This window comes from Mobula hypostoma, chromosome 16 (genome assembly GCF_963921235.1).
Source record: "Mobula hypostoma chromosome 16, sMobHyp1.1, whole genome shotgun sequence".
Classification (NCBI taxonomy): Eukaryota; Metazoa; Chordata; class Chondrichthyes; order Myliobatiformes; family Myliobatidae; genus Mobula; species Mobula hypostoma.
Window position 1 is genome coordinate 14,349,189 of NC_086112.1, and position 20,463 is coordinate 14,369,651.

Here is a 20,463-nt window from a genome sequence, read left to right on the forward strand (position 1 = left end):
CTTTATCGATCCCGGGGGAGATTGGTTTTCGTTACAGTTGCACCATAAATAATAAATAGTAATAAAACCATAAATAGGTGAGAGAGGGAAAAGGCGATGGGGAATGGTGATGGAGAGGGCATTACCAGAAGTTCGAGAAATTGATGTTCATGCCATCAGGTTGGAAGCTACCCAGGCGGAATATAAGGTGTTGTTCCTCCAACCCGAGAGTGACCTCATTACAACAGTAGAGGGGGCCATGGATTGACATATCAGAATGGGAACGGGAAGTGGAATTAAAATGGGTGGCCACTGGGAGATCCCACTTCTTCTGGCAGAGGGAGATAGGTGCTCGGCAATCTACATCGAGTCTCACCAATATGCAGGAGGCCACACCGGGAGCAATGGATACAGTATATGACCCCAACAGGCTCACAGGTGCATGATATTAGATTCCAGATTCTATGAAATCCATTAATAACAACAGTATGGAATTTTACAGAACATGCATGGTGAATTGTGGCACAGCAGTACTGATATCATAATTAGGCACAACGTCACAGAAATAGCTGAACTGTCCAGGATAATAACTACTGAATTCAACTGGCAAATGCTAGAAGTACTTTTGTTTGAAGACACTGCAGAATACAGACCTCTCCCAGTTTTCATCATGTGAAAATACATAAACAGGGAGCTATGGCGAATCCTTGATTTTTGTAGGGGATAGCAGCTCTCATGGATGGTGAAAGAAGTCTGAAGTTAGTCAGTTAGTTAAACCAAAAGCAATTCTGCTTGGTTTGACATGCTGACACTTACAAAATCATTCACCCGATGGCCATTGTCACCAGATGAAAGGACACAGGTGCTCAAAAGAAGACTTTTTAAAATTTTAAATAGCTTATTTATTTCACAGGCTCCCTAATACTAATCTGATCAACAAGGCACAAGTTTGATGGACCTGTGATTGAAGTACACCTCCACATAAGTTCTTTGCCCTTCACTGAAGCCAATCAAACCTTTGTATTAAGAGCAATACACACAAAAAATGCTAGTGAATGCAGCAGGCCAGGCAGCATCTATAGGAAGAGGTATAGTCGACATTTTGGGCCGAGACCCTTCATCAGGACTAACTGAAAGAAGGGATAGTAAGAGATTTGAAAGTGGGAGGGGGAGATCCGAAATGATAGGAGAAGACAGGAGGGGGAAGGATGGAGCTAAGAGCTGGAAAGTTGATTGGCAAAAGGGATACGAGGCTGGAGAAGGGAGAGGATCATGGGACGGGAGGCCTAGGGAGAAAGAAAGGGGGAGGGGAGCCCAGAGGATGGGCAAGGAGTTATAGTGAGAGGGACAGAGGGAGAAAAAAAGATAGGGGAAAAAATATAAATATAAAAATATAAATACAAACAAACAAATAAATAAATAAGGGATGGGGTACGAAGGGGAGGTGGGGCATTGATGGAAGTTAGAGAAGTCAATGTTCATGCTACCCAGATGGAATATAAGGTGTTGTTCCTCCAAAATGAGTGTGGCTTCATCTCGATAGTAGAGGAGGTCGTGGATAGACATATCAGAATGGGAATAGGACATGCAATTAAAATGTGTGGCCACTGGGAGATCCTGCTTTCTCTGGCGGACAGAGCGCAGGTGTTCAGCGAAACAGTCTCCCAGTCTGCATCGGGTCTCGCCAATATATAGAAGGCCGCATCGGGAGCACCAGACGCAGTGTATCACACCAACCGACTCACAGGTGAATTGTTACCTCACCTGGAAGGACTGTCTGGGGCCCTGAATGGTGGTGACAGAGGAAGTGTAAGGGCATGTCTAGCACTTGTTCCGCTTACAAGGATAAGTGCTGGGAGGGAGATCGGTGGGAAGAGATGGGGGGGATGAATGGACAAGGAGTCGCGTAGGGAGCGATCCTTGCAGAAAGCAACAAGGTGGGGGGGGAGGGAAAGATGTGCTTAGTGATGGGATCCCGTTGGAGGCGGCGAAAGTTACAGAGAATTGTATGTTGGACCCGGAGGTTGGTGGGGTGGTAGGTGAGGACAAGGGGAACCCTATTCCTATTGGGGTGGCGGGAGAATGGGGTGAGAGCAGATGTGCGTGAAATGCGGGAGATGCGTTTGAGAGCAAAGTTGATGGTGGAGGAAGGGAAGCCCCTTTCTCTAAAAAAGCAGGACATCTCTTTCATCCTGGAATGAAAAGCCTCATCCTGAGAGCAGATGCGGCGGAGACAGAGGAATTGCGAGAAGGGAGTGGCATTTTTGCAAGAGACAGGGTGAGAAGAGGAATAGTCCAGGTAGCTGTGAGAGTCCGTAGGCTTATAGTAGACATCAGTAGATAAGCTGTCTCCAGAGAAGGAGACAGAAAGATCAAGAAAGGGGATGGAGGTATCGGAAATGGACCAGGTAAACTTGAGGGCAGGGTGAAAGATGGAGGTAAAGTTAATGAAGGCAACATGCTCAGCGTGCATGCAGGAAGCAGCGCCAATGCAGTCGTCGATGTAGTGAAGGAAAAGTGGGGGACAGGTACCAGTATAGGCTTGGAACATGGACTGTTCAACAAAGCCAACAAAAAGGCAGGCATAGCTGGGACCCATACAGGTGCCAATGGCTACACCTTTAGTTTGGAAGAAGTGGGAGGAGCCAAAGGAGAAATTATTAAGAGTAAGGACTAATTCCACTGGACAAAGGAGAGTGGTGGTAGAGGGGAACTGGTTAGGTCTGGAATCCAAAAAGAAGCAGAGAGCTTTGAGACCTTCCTGGTGGGGGATGGAGGTATATAGGTACTGGATATCCATGGTGAAAATAAAGTGGTGGGGGGCCAGGGAACTTAAAATCATCAAAAAAATTAAGAGCGTGAGAAGTCTCACGAACATAGGTGGGAAGATTAAGAGAGTGTTCAATAATACAAGATCTGTCCTTAATTGCTGTGCAGTTAAGAAAAAATAGCTAGGCTTACTATTAAAAATCAAATGTGGTGGTAGTAACAGTTAGCTTAACAAAGTTAAAGTTTCCATGTTACACTGTGCATGTGTGTGTACATTTTTATATATATATATATATATATATATATATATATATACACACACATATACATACACACACACACATACGTACATATATATATACAATGGCATGCAAAAGTTTGGGCACCCCCGGTCAAAATTTCTGTTACTGTGAATAGTTCAGTGAGTAGAAGATGAACTGATCTCCAAAAGTCATAAAGTTAAAGATGAAACATTCTTTTCAACATTTTAAGCAAGATTAGTGTATTATTTTTGTTTTGTACAATTTTAGAGTGGAAAAAAAAGGAAAGGAAAGGAGCACCATGCAAAAGTTTGGGGCACCCTAAGAGATTTGAGCTCTCAGATAACTTTTACCCAAGTCTCAGACCTTAATTAGCTTGTTAGGACTATGGCTTGTTCACAGTCATCGTTAGGAAAGGCCAGGTGATGTAAATTTCAAAGCTTTATAAATACCCTGACTCCTCAAACCTTGTCCCAACGATCAGCAGCCATGTGCTCCTCTAAGCAGCTGCCTAGCACTCTGAAAATTAAAATAAATGATGCCCACAGAGCAGCAGAAGGCTATAAGAAGATAGCAAAGCGTTTTCAGGTAGCCGTTTCCTCAGTTCGTAATGTAATTAAGGAATAGCAGTTAACAGAACGGTGGAGGTCAAGTTGAGGTCTGGAAGATCAAGAAATCTTTCAGAGAGAACTGCCTGTAGGATTGCTAGAAAGGCAAATCAAAACCCCTGTTTGACTGCAAAAGACCTTCAGGAAGATTTAGCAGACTCTTGGAGTGGTGGTGCACTGTTCTACTGTGCAGCGACACCTGCACAAATATGACCTTCATGGAAGAGTCATCAGAAGAAAACCTTTCCTGCGTCCTCACCACAAAATTCAGCGTCAGAAGTTTGTAAAGGAACATCTAAACAAGCCTGATGCATTTTGGAAACAAGCTCTGTGGACTGATGAAGTGAAAATAGAACTTTTTGGCCTCAATGAGCAAAGATATTTTTGGAGAAAAAAGGGTGCAGAATTTCATGAAAAGAACACCTCTCCAACTGTTAAGCACGGGGGTGGATCAATCATGCTTTGGGCTTCTGTTGCAGCCAGTGGCACGAAGGACATTTCACTGGTGGAGGGAAGAACAAATTCAATAAAATACCGGCAAATTCTGGAAGCAAACATCACACTGCCTGTAAAAAAGCGGAAGATGAAAAGAGGATGGCTTCTACAACAGGATAATGATCCTAAACACACCTCAAAATCCACAATGGACTACCTCAAGAGACACAAGCTGAAGGTTTTGCCATGGCCCTCACAGTCCCCCGACCTAAACATCATCCAAAATCTGTGGATAGACCTCAAAAGAACAGGGCATGCAAGATGGCCCAAGAATCTCACAGAAGCCTTTTGCAAGGAAGAATGGGCGAAAATCCCCAAACAAGAATTGAAAGACTCAGCTGGCTACAGAAAGCATTTACAAGCTGGGATACTTGCCAAAGGGGGTGTTACTAAGTACTGACTATGCAGAGTGCCCAAACTTTTGCTTCGAGCCCTTTTCCTTTTTTGTTATTTTGAAACTGTAAAAGATGGAAATAAAAAAGTAATCTTGCTTAAAATATTAAAGAAATGTGTCATCTTTAACTTTATGCCTTTTCGAAATCAGGTCATCTATTACTCGCTTAACTATTCACAGTAACAGAAATTTTGACCGGGGTGCCCAAACTTTTGCGTGCGTGTGTGTGTGTACACACACAGTATACATAAATAATGGTATATTAAGCAACAAGCAAGCATAGTCTAGAATTGAACTGAATAAAGGGAAAAATTCCACTAGTGAACAAAATAGCTTTAACTGACCTGGATTTTGCTCAAATTCATCCAGTAGCTTGTCCAGGTCACAAACAGCTGATTTAAAGTAGCTGTCCATTTTGAGTATTTGTAAACAAAGCAACAAGCCTTCTGGACCTAGGAAAATTAAGAAAGTAGACTCTGTATATAATTATATCAATTTCAGTGATGATTCAGGTAAAAAAGTTACCAAATATTCTATCCTCATTGTACTTACACCATTCTCTATATGGTTACGTACAAGCAATAGGGACATGTACAATTTACTGATAGACTGTATTCCTTAATACCTAGTATACATGCAGGAAGCAACTCAAATCCTTTAAAGAAATTAGACCATTTCATAGTAAAATCATTCCTACCAAAATATCTACAAGCAAACCATTAGAGGACCACAAGTGAAGAGGAAAGATACTCACAAGAACAGTCAATAATTGACTAATTCTTTGAACAAATATAGCAGCAGACAACATTAATTAGTGTGAATGCTAAAGGACAATATTGAAGAAACTTAAAAAGCAAAAAGCTGGAATTTTAAAAATAATTAAAACTGTAACTGAAAAATAACAGATACTTTATCCTCAACAGCTGAGGGCATGGACAACATTCTTTTCTCAAAGGTGAGCCAAGGAGTGAACTGAGTATTAAAACAAGAAAAATGACAAACAGAGGAAGTCAAGAATGATGTATGAGGAGCATTTGATGAGTCTGGGCCTGAACTCACTGGAGTTTAGAAGAATGGGGGGGGGGGGGCTCGCATTGAAACCTACTGAATATTGAAAGCCCGAGATAGAGTGGATGTGGAGAGGTTGTTTTCTCTGATGGGGTAAGTATAGGACCAGAAGGCACAGCCTCAGAATAGAAGGATGTCTATTTAGAACAGATGCATACTTCAGGCAGAGGTTGATAAGACTCTTGATTGGTCAGGGCACAAAGGGATACAGGTAGAAGGCAGAGAAGGCAGGAGATCAGGGCTAAGAGGAAAGTTGGATCAGCCATGGTGAAATGGCAGAGCAGACTTTATGGGCTAAATGGCCTAATTCTGCTCCTATATCTTATGGTATTCCTTCGTGCCCTGACCAATCAAGAACCTATCAACCTCTACCTTAAGTATACAGTTGTAAGAAGAAGTTTGCGATCCCTGGTTTTCTGTATTAATTACTCACAAAATGTGGTCTGATCTTCATCTGCGTCACAATAGTAGACAAACATAATCTGCCTAAACAATTGTACTCTTCATGTCTTTGTTTAATCAATCACAGTCAATAGTGTCTACCTCCACCCTAGCAGGGCATTGAATCCATTCACTACTTTGTGTAAAAAAAACTTAATTCTGACATCCCCACTATACTTTCCTCCAATCACCTTAAAATAATGCCCCCTTGTATTAGCCAGGTCTACCCCAGGAAAGGTCTGTGGCTGTCCTCTCTATCTATGCCTCTTATCATCTTGTACAAAGTTTCAAGCCAAGTATTTTCTATTTTCTCAACAGATTACGATGATGTTTCAAACCTAGACTATTAGTTATGATATCCTGCCCAATACTTATCCTTCAACCAACAATGGAAAGAGTTCAATCATAACGACTATGCAGTTTGTGAGATCTTCACGTGTGCAAGTTAACAGCGTAACATCAATAGCTACATTTCACAAACACATCAATGGATTTGAAGTGCTTTCAGAGAAGCTAAATTGTGATTGTTTTCCCCCACACTTGCCAACAGAACAAACCATAAAGCAGTGATGGTTTTTGTGTTCTTAATCCCTACTAATGATCAAGATTCTGGCCAATCAATAATAATTCCACCAAGTACTGCAGGTGTACTTAGCCCAGATATTTAAACAAAGAGAGTACCATGGAAAGGAGGGTTAACAGAATTTGACTTCAATATTTTTCTTGGTGGGTCTCCATTTCTTATTTTTCTCCCAAGGGGTGAAGTTGTAATTCAGACTAATTAACAGATTCAAGCTTTTGACTAGACAATGTCCGCAGGGTGAAGACTTGAAGATAGTTACTACAGAGTGAACTGCACAACAACAAATTCTGCAAATCACCAAGACATTTCTCACAATCAGAAATAAATTAGTGGCTCCATGTTTCAGGTCAAGACACTCAATGAGGATGAAAGGTCAACTGCTTAATCCTCTCCATGGATGCTGCCTGACCTGCTGAGTTCTTCCAGCATTTTGTGTTGTGTTGCTCTGGATTTCCAGCATCTGTAGAATCTCATGTTTGAGTGGCTTCAATAGCTAAATTTACCACATCTACACAAATTTATGGTTTAACTCTCAGCTGGGTAATATTGCCCAACTCTGGAGATCACATTCTGGAAAAATTTCAGAAACCAAAAGCAAGGTGGATTGGATAATTCTTTCAAAGTGCGCCAAAGTCCGATGGACTAAACAGCAACCTTCTACCCTCTGTAGCTGTTTGCCCATTGAAGTAAAGCAGATATCATGGCCAAAGCCTGGAGGTCCAGAGGCCTGTCTTGGAGTTAGAGGACTGTCTGCGTGTGGGGGAGAGGGAGAGTCAGATTGAGGAAAGATGGTTGTTTTATGGTGTTCTATGTTGTTCTGTCACGCACTGTTGGCGTCATAAAATGTGTGGCAACACACTTGCGGGCTACTCCCAACACATCCTTAAATATTTTGGTTGTTAACACAAACAATTCACCTCACTGTATGTTACAAAGTACACGTGATAAGATATTAAAGAACATTCTCATACCTGGTCTCCAAGTGAAGTCTCTCAGCCCCAAGTTTCAACATCTGCCTTGAGACACGCTTGCATTATCACTGGAAATCTCAACTAAGTAGCTGACAAGGTCTAGACCAAAGTGTTGAAATAGTGGAATTCAATGGTGACTGTTGCTAAGTCTTCAAAAACTGTATTAATCATCCGGATGAAAACTCTGACAGTCGGAGCTGCAAGCTCTAATTTCAAAATTCCTGAAGATACAAGAAGTTGGCATGGATTCATCAGGGGAACTGGTTATATTTTGGATGTCATTTAATACCGAAAACAATTGTGTAATGCTTTCTCCAACTGTCCATGGCAAACTCTGTACAGCATCTGGTGGATGAGGGACAATCTCAGCTTCCAAAAATACTTGAGTACAAAACTCTCAGCTATCTCCCTAGCGAGAGATTTTTTCTTAAATTTTCAGAGATGCTAAGTCTTAGCAAGCGTGTTTTACTTATGTTCTAACTGCTCTCTCAGGGAGATGCAAACGTTTCCCAAATAAGAATGGGGAAGAGGCGGTTATCCCTAATGTTCTAAGGAAATTGTCCAGTCATTAATTATATTAACGTTCCTGTCTGTAGGAACTTGCTCCATTTTCTGTATTTCAAAAATGTACCACTGGCTGCAGAATATTTTGACCCCATCGACGGGGGTGGGAAGGGAAGGATTGGTGCAGATAGCACAGAGGATGGGAGACACTTATCTGGGTCACGGACGCGGGTATTGCCAAGGGGGGCGGGACTACGCCGACAGAGGAAGGGGGCAGATTACCGGGGCTCCACTAAGACTTCTGCGGGAGTGACCGGGAGAAACAACCGTAGACTCCGACCTGACGTCGCAGCTCGGCCTATGGAGACGCCTATGACCCGGGGCCTGGCACAGAATTGCGTACCTAAGGCCGCAAACCTGCTGAATTTATTGTAGCCGCTGCTCACCAGGCGCGGAGAGGATCGGTAACCAGAAACTGCTAAGTACCCCGCAGAGGCCCCGGTCCGAAGCTGGTCACCGAACGGAAGTCGAAACAGCCCCGCCGCCCACACTCACCGAGTCCATGGCCGGACCACGCGCATGCGCGCTCGCAGCTGACCCCCCCCCTCGGAGGGGCAGGGCGGTAACTATGGAGACTGGGCCTGGGCTCGGAACCTGCTCGCTTTTCCCCGAATGCTCTCTGCAATTGTTTGATTAATTATGGTCACGTGTACCGAGGTACAGTAAAGAGCTTGTTTTGCATACTGTCCCTACTGATCACATCAATGCACTGAGGCAGGGCAAGGTGAAACGGGAAAAGAATTGCAATTGGTTTATTATTGTCCCACGTATCCAGTTAGAGTGCAAAGCTCGTCTTGCTTACTGTTCACATAGATACTTTATAGTGCATTAAGGTAGAACAAAGCAATAACAGAATTGGAAACTGTTTATTATTGTCACATGTGCCGAGGTACAGTGTAAAACCTGTCTTGCCATATTGTTTATCTAGATCAAATCAGTACATGGTTATGTCAATAAGTACACATATTCACCAAACCTTGAGATTCATTCTCTTGCAGGCATTTACTGGAAAACAAAGAAATACAATGTAATCTATGGAAAACTATAAAACCAAGACTGACAAACAACCAATGTGCAGAATCAAAATCAGAGTTGAAATCAAGTTTAATATCACTGGAATATGTCCTGAAAATTGTTGTTTTGCGACAGACGGTGCAAATAGAAAAAGTTAAATAATACTAAGATCAACCAATAACCGAATTGGTACTGGGTTAGCATTGTAATATATACCAAGGTACAGTGCCAAATTTATCTTGCATACGGTTCAGACAGATCAGATCTCACACAGTGCACTGAGCTAGAATAAGGTAAAACAATTTAACAATGCAGAATAAAGTGTAACAGTTACAGAGAAAGCGCAGTGCAGGTAGGCATTGAGCTGCAACATCATGACGAGGTGGATGTGAGATTAAGAGTCCAATTTATCGGATTAGGGGACTATTCAAGAGTTTTCCATCTGCGGGGGTAGGAACTACCCTTGACCCTGGTTTAACCCGCCCGGTTTAAACGGGCTCCAAACAGACAGGACACAACTTAACGCATGGACTTTGGATATAATAATGAAAAGGCAGTGCACGGTTTATTCTTGTAAACTTTTATTATATAAAGCTTATTTTGATATAAAAATCAGTCAGACAGAACAGCAACCCAGTCTGGAGGCAGCTTTGCATTGTCAGTCTGTCGGCTGTAAGGTTAAATCAAGACAGTCTTCCGCAGTCTCAGAGTGCTGGAAGTCTCAGCGGGTCAAGCAGCGACTGGTGGGGGATCAACTATCGACGCTTTCCACACAAACCCTGCTCGACACCCTAAACTCCTGCAGCACTGTGCGTTTCTCTAGATTCCAGTGCCGTACTGAATCCTCCGTGTCAGTAGATGACGGCGAGATCCCAGGGCGCGGTCGCCAACGAGAACGGAACAATCCTTCCCTTTAAAATAAATTCGTCATTGTCACATGCTGTTTGTGTGACAACGGAGTCAGCTGTTTTAAACAATGTACTGGAGGAAGTCAGCGGGTCATGCGGCGTCTGTGAGAAGAGAAATATTGTCAATATATATTACTGGAGGCTGAAGAGATAAAGGGTCATCATCTGTCTTGATGAAGGGTCCGAAATGTCGACTGTCCATTTCCCTCCGTAAATCTCCATCTCCATCTCCAAAGAGATGCTACCACCAAACATATCTTTACCCCTTCCCGCGCTTTCCGCAGGTATCTATCTCTCCGTGATTCCCTTGACTATTCATCCCTCCCGGCATTTATCCCTGCATATCCATCTCTTCCCTCGCCTCCATTCAGGGTCTCAAACAGTCAGTATCTCACCTGCGAATCTGTCAGGGTTGACTATTGTGGCTGGTGCTCCCAGTGCGGCCTCCTCCACATTGGTGAGGCCGTTCGTAAATTGGGGGACCATAGTTTTAAGGTGCTTAAAATAGGTACGGAGGGTTTTTCCACACAGAGTGATGGGTGCGTGGAATACACTGCCGGCAGCGGTGGTGGAAGCGGATACAACAGGGTATTTTAAGAACCTCTTAGATAGGCACATGGAGCTTGGAAAAATAGTGGGCTGTGCGCCAGGGAAATTATAGGCAGTATCTAGAGTAGGTTACATGGTTGGCACAACTTTGTGGGCCTAAGGGCCTGTTATCTGTTCTAGATTTCTATGTTCTATGTTCTCCGTTCCTTTACCTATCCCCCCTCACCTGGCTTCACCTATCACCTTCTAGCTATCCTCCTTCTCCTCCCCCAACGTTTTTACTCTGGCCCTGCTTTCCAGTCCGGAAGAAGGGTCTTGTCCCAAAACGCTGACTGATTATTCATTTCCACAGATGCTGCCTGACCTGCTGAGTTCCTCCAGCATTTTGTGTGTGTTGGTTGGTCAAATATCACCTGAATATTAACCGAACACTTCAGTCACCTGCTAATTTTTATTTTATTTGTTCATAGACTGTGGGTGTTGCTGGAAAACACTGCATTTATTGGCCTTGAATTGAGCAGTTTGCTAGCTCACACCTCTCCAATTTCAAACAGAACCCCAGTGATGGGCCCAATAAACACATTCCTCCCTTTTTATCATTCTCAAGTGACCACCGTTCATAAACACGGTCGTTATAAATAATCTGCCTTATTTATCAGCAGGATTAGGCCACTGTCCCCTGCAAGCCTTGTCTGCCATTTAATAAGATTGTATCCAAAGATGGGGGAAGCCCAAAACTGGGGGGGGGGCGCAAATACAAGAGGGGAGAGATTTACAAGGATCCTGAGAGGTAAACTACACAGAGGGTAGTGAGGACCTGGAATGAGCTGCCAGAGCAAGTGGGTGAAGTGGGTACAATTGCATCATTTAAGAGGCATTTGGATAGGTACATAGAGTGGAGGGTCTCAGTGAGTAATGGGCGTAACACAGGCAACTGGGACTGGCAGGGAAGATGCCTCAGTCAGCAAGGAATAACAAGGCAGAAGGGCGAGTTTCCATGCTGTGTTACTCCCTGGCTCTATGACTAGTTTGGCTGTAACCTCATGATACACTCCTTTCCAACAATTACCCACCGCTGTCTGCAAACAGATTTTCTCATTCTCCCAGTGACCACATGGGTTTCCTCCCACATTCCAAAGACCTGCAGGTCAGCAAGGTGTGGACATGTTATTTTGATACCAGCGACATGGCGATACTTGCGGGCTGTCCCCTGTACATTCTTGGACTATTTTGGTTGTTGATGTATGTTTCCATATTTTGATGTACATGTGACAAATAAAGCTAATCTTTAATCTGTAAACTCCACCCCATTTATTTAGCAATGCCTTCAAAATTTGGCTGAGGTTTTTTTTATAAAATGCTGAAGAATGTATGTGCAGACATAATGTGAAGCTGACTGCCTTGCAGAGTTAACTATAGAACTGCCCTGAGCAGGAGTCAATGCCTTCAGCAAAAGTATGGAGGGTAATTTATTTTAAACTCCTGCACAAGAGGCAGCATTGCCCATGCTCACAAAACTGCCAGTGCAAGGATGACATTGCAAGGGACTGGAGAGGAAGGAATCTGACAGGAGAGAAGACTCGACTATAGGAGAAAGAGAAGGAAGAGGGACCTGGGTGGAAGTGATCGGTAGGTGAGGTAAAAGGTCAGAATGGGGATGGGGGGGGGAGAGAATTTGTTTATCAGAAGGAGAAATAGATATTCCATAAGACTATAAGGCATAGGAGCAGAATTAAGCCATTTGGCCCATCGAGTCTGCCCCACCATTCAATCATGGCTGAGTTTTTTCCCCTCCTCAACCCCATTCTCTGGCCTTCTCCCCGTAACCTTTGATGCCGTGCCCAATCAAGAACCCATCAATCTCTGCCTTAATACACCCAGCGACCTGGCCTCCACAGCTGCCTGTGGTAACAAATTCCACAAATTCACCACCCTCTGGCTAAAGACATTTCTCCGCATCTCTGTTTTAAATGGATGCCCCTCTATCCTGACGCTGTCCTGGACTCCCCCACCATGGGAAACATCCTTTCTACATCCACTCTGTCTATGTCTTTCAACATTTGAAATGGCTCAGTGAGAACCCCCCCCCATCCTCCTAAATTCCAGCAAGTCCAGACCCAGAGCCATCAAATGCTTCTCGTATGATAACCCTTTCATTCCCTGAATCATTCTTGTAAACCTCCGCTGGACCCTGTCTAATGCTAGCACATCTTTTTTTAGATGAGGAGCATGATATTCACATCACCAGGTTGGAGGCTACCCAGACGGAACAAGGATGCTTCTCCACAGCTCTGATTATTTTAGTTATTGTGGAACTGTTGTGGAGTGCTGGACTTTACCACTGATAGAACATTCACTCATGTGAATCCAACACCTCTTGTTGAATGCGAGGAATGATATTGTCACTGAGCTCATCTGAGCTCTACAGAAGTAAGGCATGGTATTTAAAATAGCACAGGGGCATGGAACAACTATTGTGACCAAACTTACTTTAATAAAATGGTTAAAAGCAAATAATAAAATAGGTAGCTGGATTTAGGAGGAATATACAACCAAGGGAACTTCATACCAACTCTCAGAAAATCATAAATAAAACTTGCAAGTGGAAGCACAAGTGTAGTTGAATTGCCGCGGCCAATATTTATCCTTCATTGGCATAAAAACATTGTTATTTCCACATTGCAGTTTGTGGGACTCTGCTGTGGATAAAAGAGCTCATACACGTTACAGGCGTGCACATATCCCAGTTGCTTACTTAATACTGCCCATTATGCCTGCTGTCCGTCTGTCTGACCTTAGCCACTCCGAGATGGAAGGATTCTTCGTTGCTGTTTCCGTAACAATGTTGTTTTACCAGTCAGGATCGTTAGCCCTGAGTTGAACCAGCAAACTCGAAGGACCAGTAGACAACTGGCCTCTACCCTTTGACCTGTTTGACAATGGGTGACCTTATCAAGAGCCAAAGCATAAAGCCCTGACAATCCTAACTACATATTTATTTTTCTGTTTTTCATTTAGGTAAATTCTTTGGGTTTATCAACTTTTGAGAAGCTTGATCTAAAAAAAAATTAACACTGCTAAACAAATGTTAACTTGTATTAAAAAGTAGAACAAAAATAGTCCAGTTACCTCTAATTCTTTTTCTGCTGTTTAATACCATGGCTGATCCAAACTTCAATCCCCGAGACTGAGTACAGGGTTACGGTAGGAAACTTTGTCACATGGTGTGAGCAGAATTATCTGCAGCTTCATGTGAAAAAAACCAAGGAGCTGGTGGTAGACCTGAGGAGAGCTAAGGCACCGGTGACCCCTGTTTCCATCCAGGGGGTCAGTGTGGACATGATGGAGGATTACAAATACCTGGGGATACGAATTGACGATAAACTGGACTGGTCAAAGAACACTGAGGCTGTCTACAAGAAGGGTCAGAGCCGTCTCTATTTCCTGAGGAGACTGAGGTCCTTTAACATCTGCCGGACGATGCTGAGGATGTTCTACGAGTCTGTGGTGGCCAGTGCTATCATGTTTGCTGTTGTGTGCTGGGGCAGCAGGCTGAGGGTGGCAGACACCAACAGAATCAATAAACTCATTCGTAAGGCCAGTGATGTTGTGGGGATGGAACTGGACTCTCTGACGGTGGTGTCTGAAAAGAGGTTGCTGTCCAAGTTGCATGCCATCTTGGACAATGTCTCCCATCCACTACATAATGTACTGGGTGGGCACAGGAGTACATTCAGCCAGAGACTCATTCCACCGAGATGCAACACAGAGCGTCATAGGAAGTCATTCCTGCCTGTGGCCATCAAACTTTACAACTCCTCCCTTGGAGGGTCAGACACCCTGAGCCAATAGGCTGGTCCTGGACTTATTTCCTGGCATAATTTACATATTACTATTTAACTATTTATGGTTTTATTACTATTTATTATTTATGGTGCAACTGTAACGAAAACCAATTTCCCCCGGGATCAATAAAGTATGACCATGACTACACTCTAAGTCACCTATAATCCAAAAATATTGCTGAGTCTTCACAGCACTCTGGGCTAAAGAATTCCAGAGGATGATAAACCTGAAAACAAATTCCATCTCATCTGTGCCTTCAACGAGTAACCTCTTATTCTGAAACTACCCTCCTTGGTTTAATCTTCCTTCAATAAAGGCCAACATTCTGTTTGCCCTTCTAATTACTTTCTGTACCTGTATGCCAATTTCAGTGTTTCAAATATCGTGGCACACATACTGTAATCTCACTCCATTTAGACAATATCCTGTTGATTATGGCTTCTGTTCCCTTCTTTTCCAGTTCTGTTGAAGGGGCTCTGCCTGAAACATCGACCGCCTATTCCCCTTCATAGATGCTGCCTGTTCTGCTGAGTTCCTTCAGCATTTTGTCTGTGTTGCTCAAGAATTCCAGCATCTGCAGAACCTCTCATCTCCAATATTTTGCTTTTACTTTCTCCTGACCACATTCTTGTTTCTGCACATATATTCCATCAGACAAATTTATGTCCTCTTGCTTTACACATCTCTATTTTGCAGAATCTATGTTCTTCACATTCAAATGATCAAATCTGATTATTGATCTGAGAAGTGAAGGGGAGGGCAATAAATTTATATTTCTCCAGTATGCTGAGAACTCTACAGAATCCAGGAAATTATGGAAGCTCATAACCAATGCATCCCTGTCTCTGAAAACAATTCTAAGATGTAAAATCCAAAGGAATTGTCAGCCTTTAAATTCACTTGCTTACCCAGTTCTTTTCCACCACTTATGATGATATGATGATAAATTTCTCCCTCTCCTCTGCCGCACGATCTTTCAATAAATATCTGCAACTGGAAATTTATTGGCGAAGTAGCATTTACAAAACAACTATAATAAAATCACAAAAAAATCAGACCATAACTTGTTGGAAGTAGAGCAGATTAACAGGGCAATTATTCCATTTCTATTTGTGTGTCCTTGATATAAAGGTAAAAGCTATAAGGAGAGAAAAAATGAAATGGGAAAGTAAGCTAGTCAATAATAGCGGCCATCAAACTTTACAACCCCTCCCTTGGAGGGTCAGACACCGCAAGCCAATAGGCTAGTCCTGGACTTATTTCATAATTTACTGGCGTAATTTACATGTTACTATTTAACTATTTATGGTTCTATTACTATTTATTATTTATGGTGGAACTGTAGCAAAAACCAATTTCCCCCGGGATCAATAAAGTATGACTATGACTAATATAAAAGACAATGCCAAATGCTTTTTTCAGAGATAGAGTATAAAGAGTAAATGATAGTTGAGAGTGGATATCAGGTCCTAGGAAAATGACACTGGAGAAGTAAAAAGAAATGGTGAACAAAATAAATATTCTGCATTAGTCTTAGACTCTGCATTAGACACTAGCAGAGAAAAAGATGAAATATGAAGATAAGCTAGCCAATAATATAAAAGGGATACAAAAAGATTTTTTCAGATATTTAAAGAGTAAAGGAGAGGTGAGATTGGATATTGGACGGCTGGAGATTGGATATTGGACTGCTGGAGATTGGATATTTTACTGCTGGAGATTGGATATTGGACTGCTGGAGAGGTCGTAATGAAGGACAAAGAAGTGGCATCTGAACTTAATCAGTATTTTGTATCAATCTTCACTGTAGAAGACACTAGCAGCATGCCTGAAATTCAAGAGTGTCAGGAGGCAGGACTGAGTGTAGCTGGTATTAGTAAAGAGAAAGAATTTGGGAAGCTGGAAGGTCTTAAGCCAGATAAGACACCTGGACCAGATGGATACACCTCCGGATTCTGAAAGAGGTAGTTGAAGAGATTGTGAATACTTAAGTAATGATTTTTCAAAATTCACTAGATTCTGGAATGGTTCCAGAGGTCTGGAAATTTGCAAATAACACTCCACTCTTTAAGAAGGATGGGAGGCAGAAGAAAGGAAATTATAGTCCAGTTAGTCTGACTTCAATAGTTGGGAAGATGTTGGAATCCATTATTAAGGATGGGGTTTTGGAGTATTTAGAAGCACACAATAAAAATGGCCAAAGTAAGCATGGTTTCCTTAAGAGGAGATCTTGCCTGACACGTCAGTTGGAATTCTTTGAGACAATAACTCGCAGGATAGACAAAGGAGAGTCAATGGATGTTGTTCACATGGATTTTTAGAAAGCCTTTGACAAGGTGCTGCACATGAGGCTGCTTAACATGTTACGAGCCCATGGTATTACAGAAAAGATAATAGCATGAACAAGAAATGGCTGACTGGCAGGAAGCAAAAAGGGGGATTAGATGTGGCCTTTTCTGTTTAGCTGCCGGTGACTAGTGGTGTTCTGCATGGGACAGTGTTGGGACCGATTCTTTTCCTGTTATATGACGGAATTGAAGGCTTTTGGCCAAGATTGCAGAAGACACAAAAACCGGTGGAAGGGCAGTAGTGTTCCAGAAGCAGGGAGTCTGCGGAAGGACTTAGAAAAATTAGGAGAATGAGCAAAGAAATGGCAGATGGAATACAGTGTTGGGAAGTGTATGGTTATGTACTTCGGTAGAAGGAATAAAGGCACAGGCTATTTTCTAAATGGAGAAAATTCAAAAATCAGAGGTGCAAAGGGACTTGACAGTCCTTCTGCAGATTTCCCTAAAGGTTAACTTGCAGGTTGAGTCAGTTAAGGAAGGCAAAATGCAACGTTAGCATCCATTTCGAAAAGACTAGAATATAAAAGCAAAATATGAGATTACTTTCATACATGAAATATGAAAATATGCTGGGGCTTTATAAGGCATTGATCAGATGGCAATTGGAGTATGGTGAGCAGCTTTGGGCCCCTTATTTAAGAAAAGTGTGCTGGCTTTGGAGAGGGTCGAGTGGAGGTTCACAGGAATCTGGGAATGAAAGGGTTAACATACGAGGAGGCTCTGCTCCATACTCACTGGAGTTTAGAAAAACGAAGGGAATCTCATTGAAACCTATCGAATATTGAAAGGCTAAGAGAGAGCGGATGTGAAGAGATGTGTCCTATTGAGGGGAAGTCTAGGACCACAGGGCACAGCATCAGAATAGAGAGACATATATTTAGAACAGAGATGAGGAGGAGTTTCTTTAACCAGAGGATGGTGAATCTCTGGAATTCACTGCCACAGACAGCTGTGGAGGCCAAGTCATTAGGTATATTTAAGGTGGAGGTTGATAGGTTCTTGATTAGTCAGGGCGTCAAAGGTTACGGGGAGAAGGCAGGAGAATGGGGTTAATAGGGATAATAAATCAGCCATGATGGAATGGCAGAGCAGACTTGATAGGCTGAATGGCCTATGTCTTACGGTTGTAATGCACTGTATGTGCAAAATGTTTAAATGAAAACAAAATGTTGAACCAAACTTCAAAAATAATCAATTGCAAAATATTAAGTTTGCTTTTTTACCGGTTAACTACATTTGCACTGATGTTACAGAGCTTGAACAATTTGGCATTTATGTACAAAATTAGTTTTGAAGATACATTCATTCAGAACCCAAAATTCATTGGTCTTTTCACATAACTGAGATCATCAAAGTGGGACCATCCACGTGTCTGTCACCTGCATTCTTCCCATCACATCTCAGTGACCAGACTCGAAAACAATGTTCAGTCTGTCTTACTGGCCACGGCATTACTTAGATCATGATTTTCCCAGGTTTGTATTCATTGTTTATACTAGATTGTATGGTAAATGGTATTTAATTGTCATAATACAATAAAGTGCTAATCACTAATTCATCAAATAGCATATTAAATGCTTAACTCTTTTTTAAAAAATAAACTAACAAGATTCCAGTGAAAAGGCAGTGAAAGAGACTGTTCAGTTATAAAGTTAAAACCAGTACTTTTAAAGAGTTGACTTTTTAAAAAATAGATAAAATTCATTAAAAGTCTGCAATTTCTGACCAACTTCATTTCAGGGAGTGCTTCATCCAATTGCGTTAAATATTTTGCCAGAGAAAGTCTATTTTTAAAATTATCTGTTTTGTTTATCTTTCTGTAAAGTAACTTGGAGGAAAGGAATACGTCCTCAAAACAGTTCTGTTCTCCCTTAAGCTTTGATCAACTGACGGACAAGAGATATTTTTGAATTCTTGAGATCTTTTCTGACATTGAAGAACATTAGAACTGTCAATAGTCGGAGTATTCTTCGAGTTATTTTGACCTTGTTCTTCAATTATTCGTGCCATCATGTAGCTAACTTTCCTCTGATGTGCCAGAGCCTCCTCTTTATCATTTAACTGCCAACATAAATCAGAGAAACAGAATTTTGTTTAATCATTTATAGAGGAATTTTAAAACAGAATATGTAGTGAATAATTTTTCATAAGACGCAGCATGGTAGCGAAGCGGTTAGTGTTACACTATTACAGCACCAGTAACCAGGGTTCAATTCCTGCTGCCGTCTGTAAGGAGTTTGTACGTTCTCCCCGTGACTGCGTGGGTTTCCTCCGGGTGCTCCGGTTTCCTCCCACATTCCCAAGATGTACAGGTTAGCAGATTACAACAGGAATTCTGCAGATGCTGGAAATTCAAGCAACACACATCAAAGTTGCTGGTGAATGCAGCAGGCCAAGCAGCATCTGTAGGAAGAGGTGCAGTCGACATTTCAGGCCAAGACCCTTCATCAGGACTAACTGAAGGAAGAGTGAGTAAGGGATCTGAAAGTTGGAGGGGGAGGGGGAGATCCAAAATGATAGGAGAAGACAGGAGGGGGAGGGATGGAGCCAATAGCTGGACAGGTGATTGGCAAAGGGGATATGAGAGGATCATGGGACAGGAGGTCCGGGAAGAAAGACGGGGAGGGGGGGACCCAGAGGATGGGCAAGAGGTATATTCAGAGGGACAGAGGGAGAAAAAGGAGAGTGAGAGAAAGAATGTGTGCATAAAAATGAGTAACAGATGGGGTACGAGGGGGAGGTGGGGCCTTAGCAGAAGTTAGAGAAGTCGATGTTCATGCCATCAGGTTGGAGGCTACCCAGACGGAATATAAGGTGTTGTTCCTCCAACCTGAGTGTGGCTTCATCTTTACAGTAGAGGAGGCCGTGGATAGACATGTCAGAATGGGAATGGGATGTGGAATTAAAATGTGTGGCCACTGGGAGATCCTGCTTTCTCTGGCGGACAGAGCGTAGATGTTCAGCAAAGTGGTCTCCCAGTCTGCGTCGGGTCTCGCCAATATATAGAAGGCCACATCGGGAGCACCGGACGCAGTATATCACCCCAGTATATCAGGTTAGCAGATTAATTGGTTACATGGGCGTTATTGTGCGGCGTGGAAGGACCTGTTACTGTGCTGTATCTCTAAATAAATAACAAATAAATAAATTCAAGTCTGTTAAAAACAATTACAGGAAGGATGTCGAGGCTTTGGTGAGGGTGCAGAAGAGGTCTACCAGGATGCTGCCTGGATTCGAGGGCATGAGCTGTAAGGAGAGACTGGACAAACGTGGGTTGTTTTCTGTGGAGTGGTGGAGGCTGAGGGGAGATCTGATAAGAGGTTTATAAGATTATGAGAGGCAGAGATAGAGTAAACAGACATTATCTTTCTCCCAGGGTTGAAATGTCTAATATCAGAGAACATGGATTTAAGGTGAGCGGGGGTAAGTTCAAAGGAGATGTGTGGGGCAAGTTATCTTTATCCCCCTCACAGAGAGTGGTGGATGTGTTGGGCACACTGCCTGGTGTGGGGGTAGAGGATTTTTTAAGAGACATTTAGGTAGGCACATGAACAGGAGGGAAATGGAAGGAGATGGACATTGTGTAGACAGAAGAGATTAGTTTAGATGGCCATTTGATTACTAATTTAATTGGTTTAGCACAACATTCGGGCTGAAAAGCCTGTC

At 42.6% G+C, this 20,463-nt stretch overlaps 2 protein-coding genes across 10 annotated transcripts in view; both read right to left on the reverse strand.

The window, feature by feature from the left end:
* LOC134357239 (zinc finger FYVE domain-containing protein 16-like) overlaps positions 1 to 8,762 on the reverse strand; it is a 71,778-nt gene extending 63,016 nt beyond the window's left edge. For 2 of the 5 annotated variants that reach the window (XM_063068567.1, XM_063068563.1), the window contains exons 1-3: positions 8,519 to 8,641; positions 7,569 to 7,789; positions 4,850 to 4,957 (exon numbers count right to left, since the gene is read on the reverse strand). In XM_063068567.1, coding sequence (XP_062924637.1) covers positions 4,850 to 4,919 — 70 coding nt within the window. In that variant the 5' untranslated portion in view covers positions 4,920 to 4,957; positions 7,569 to 7,789; positions 8,519 to 8,641. Of the gene's footprint in view, positions 1 to 4,849; positions 4,958 to 7,568; positions 7,790 to 8,475 lie in introns of all 5 variants that reach the window. The other 3 variants (XM_063068564.1, XM_063068566.1, XM_063068565.1) reach the window with 3 other exon arrangements.
* A 983-nt stretch (positions 8,763 to 9,745) lies between these two features.
* The window catches only part of ccdc125 (coiled-coil domain containing 125), a 55,115-nt gene continuing 44,397 nt past the window's right edge, over positions 9,746 to 20,463 (reverse strand). For 4 of the 5 annotated variants that reach the window (XR_010020578.1, XR_010020576.1, XR_010020577.1 and 1 more), the window contains exons 12-13: positions 15,358 to 18,858; positions 9,746 to 10,156 (exon numbers count right to left, since the gene is read on the reverse strand). Coding sequence is in view for 1 of the 5 variants with exons in the window: in XM_063068568.1 (XP_062924638.1) it covers positions 18,607 to 18,858 (252 nt within the window). In the remaining 4 variants the exon portion in view is untranslated. Of the gene's footprint in view, positions 10,157 to 14,484; positions 18,859 to 20,463 lie in introns of those variants that run through there. The other variant, XM_063068568.1, reaches the window with a different exon arrangement.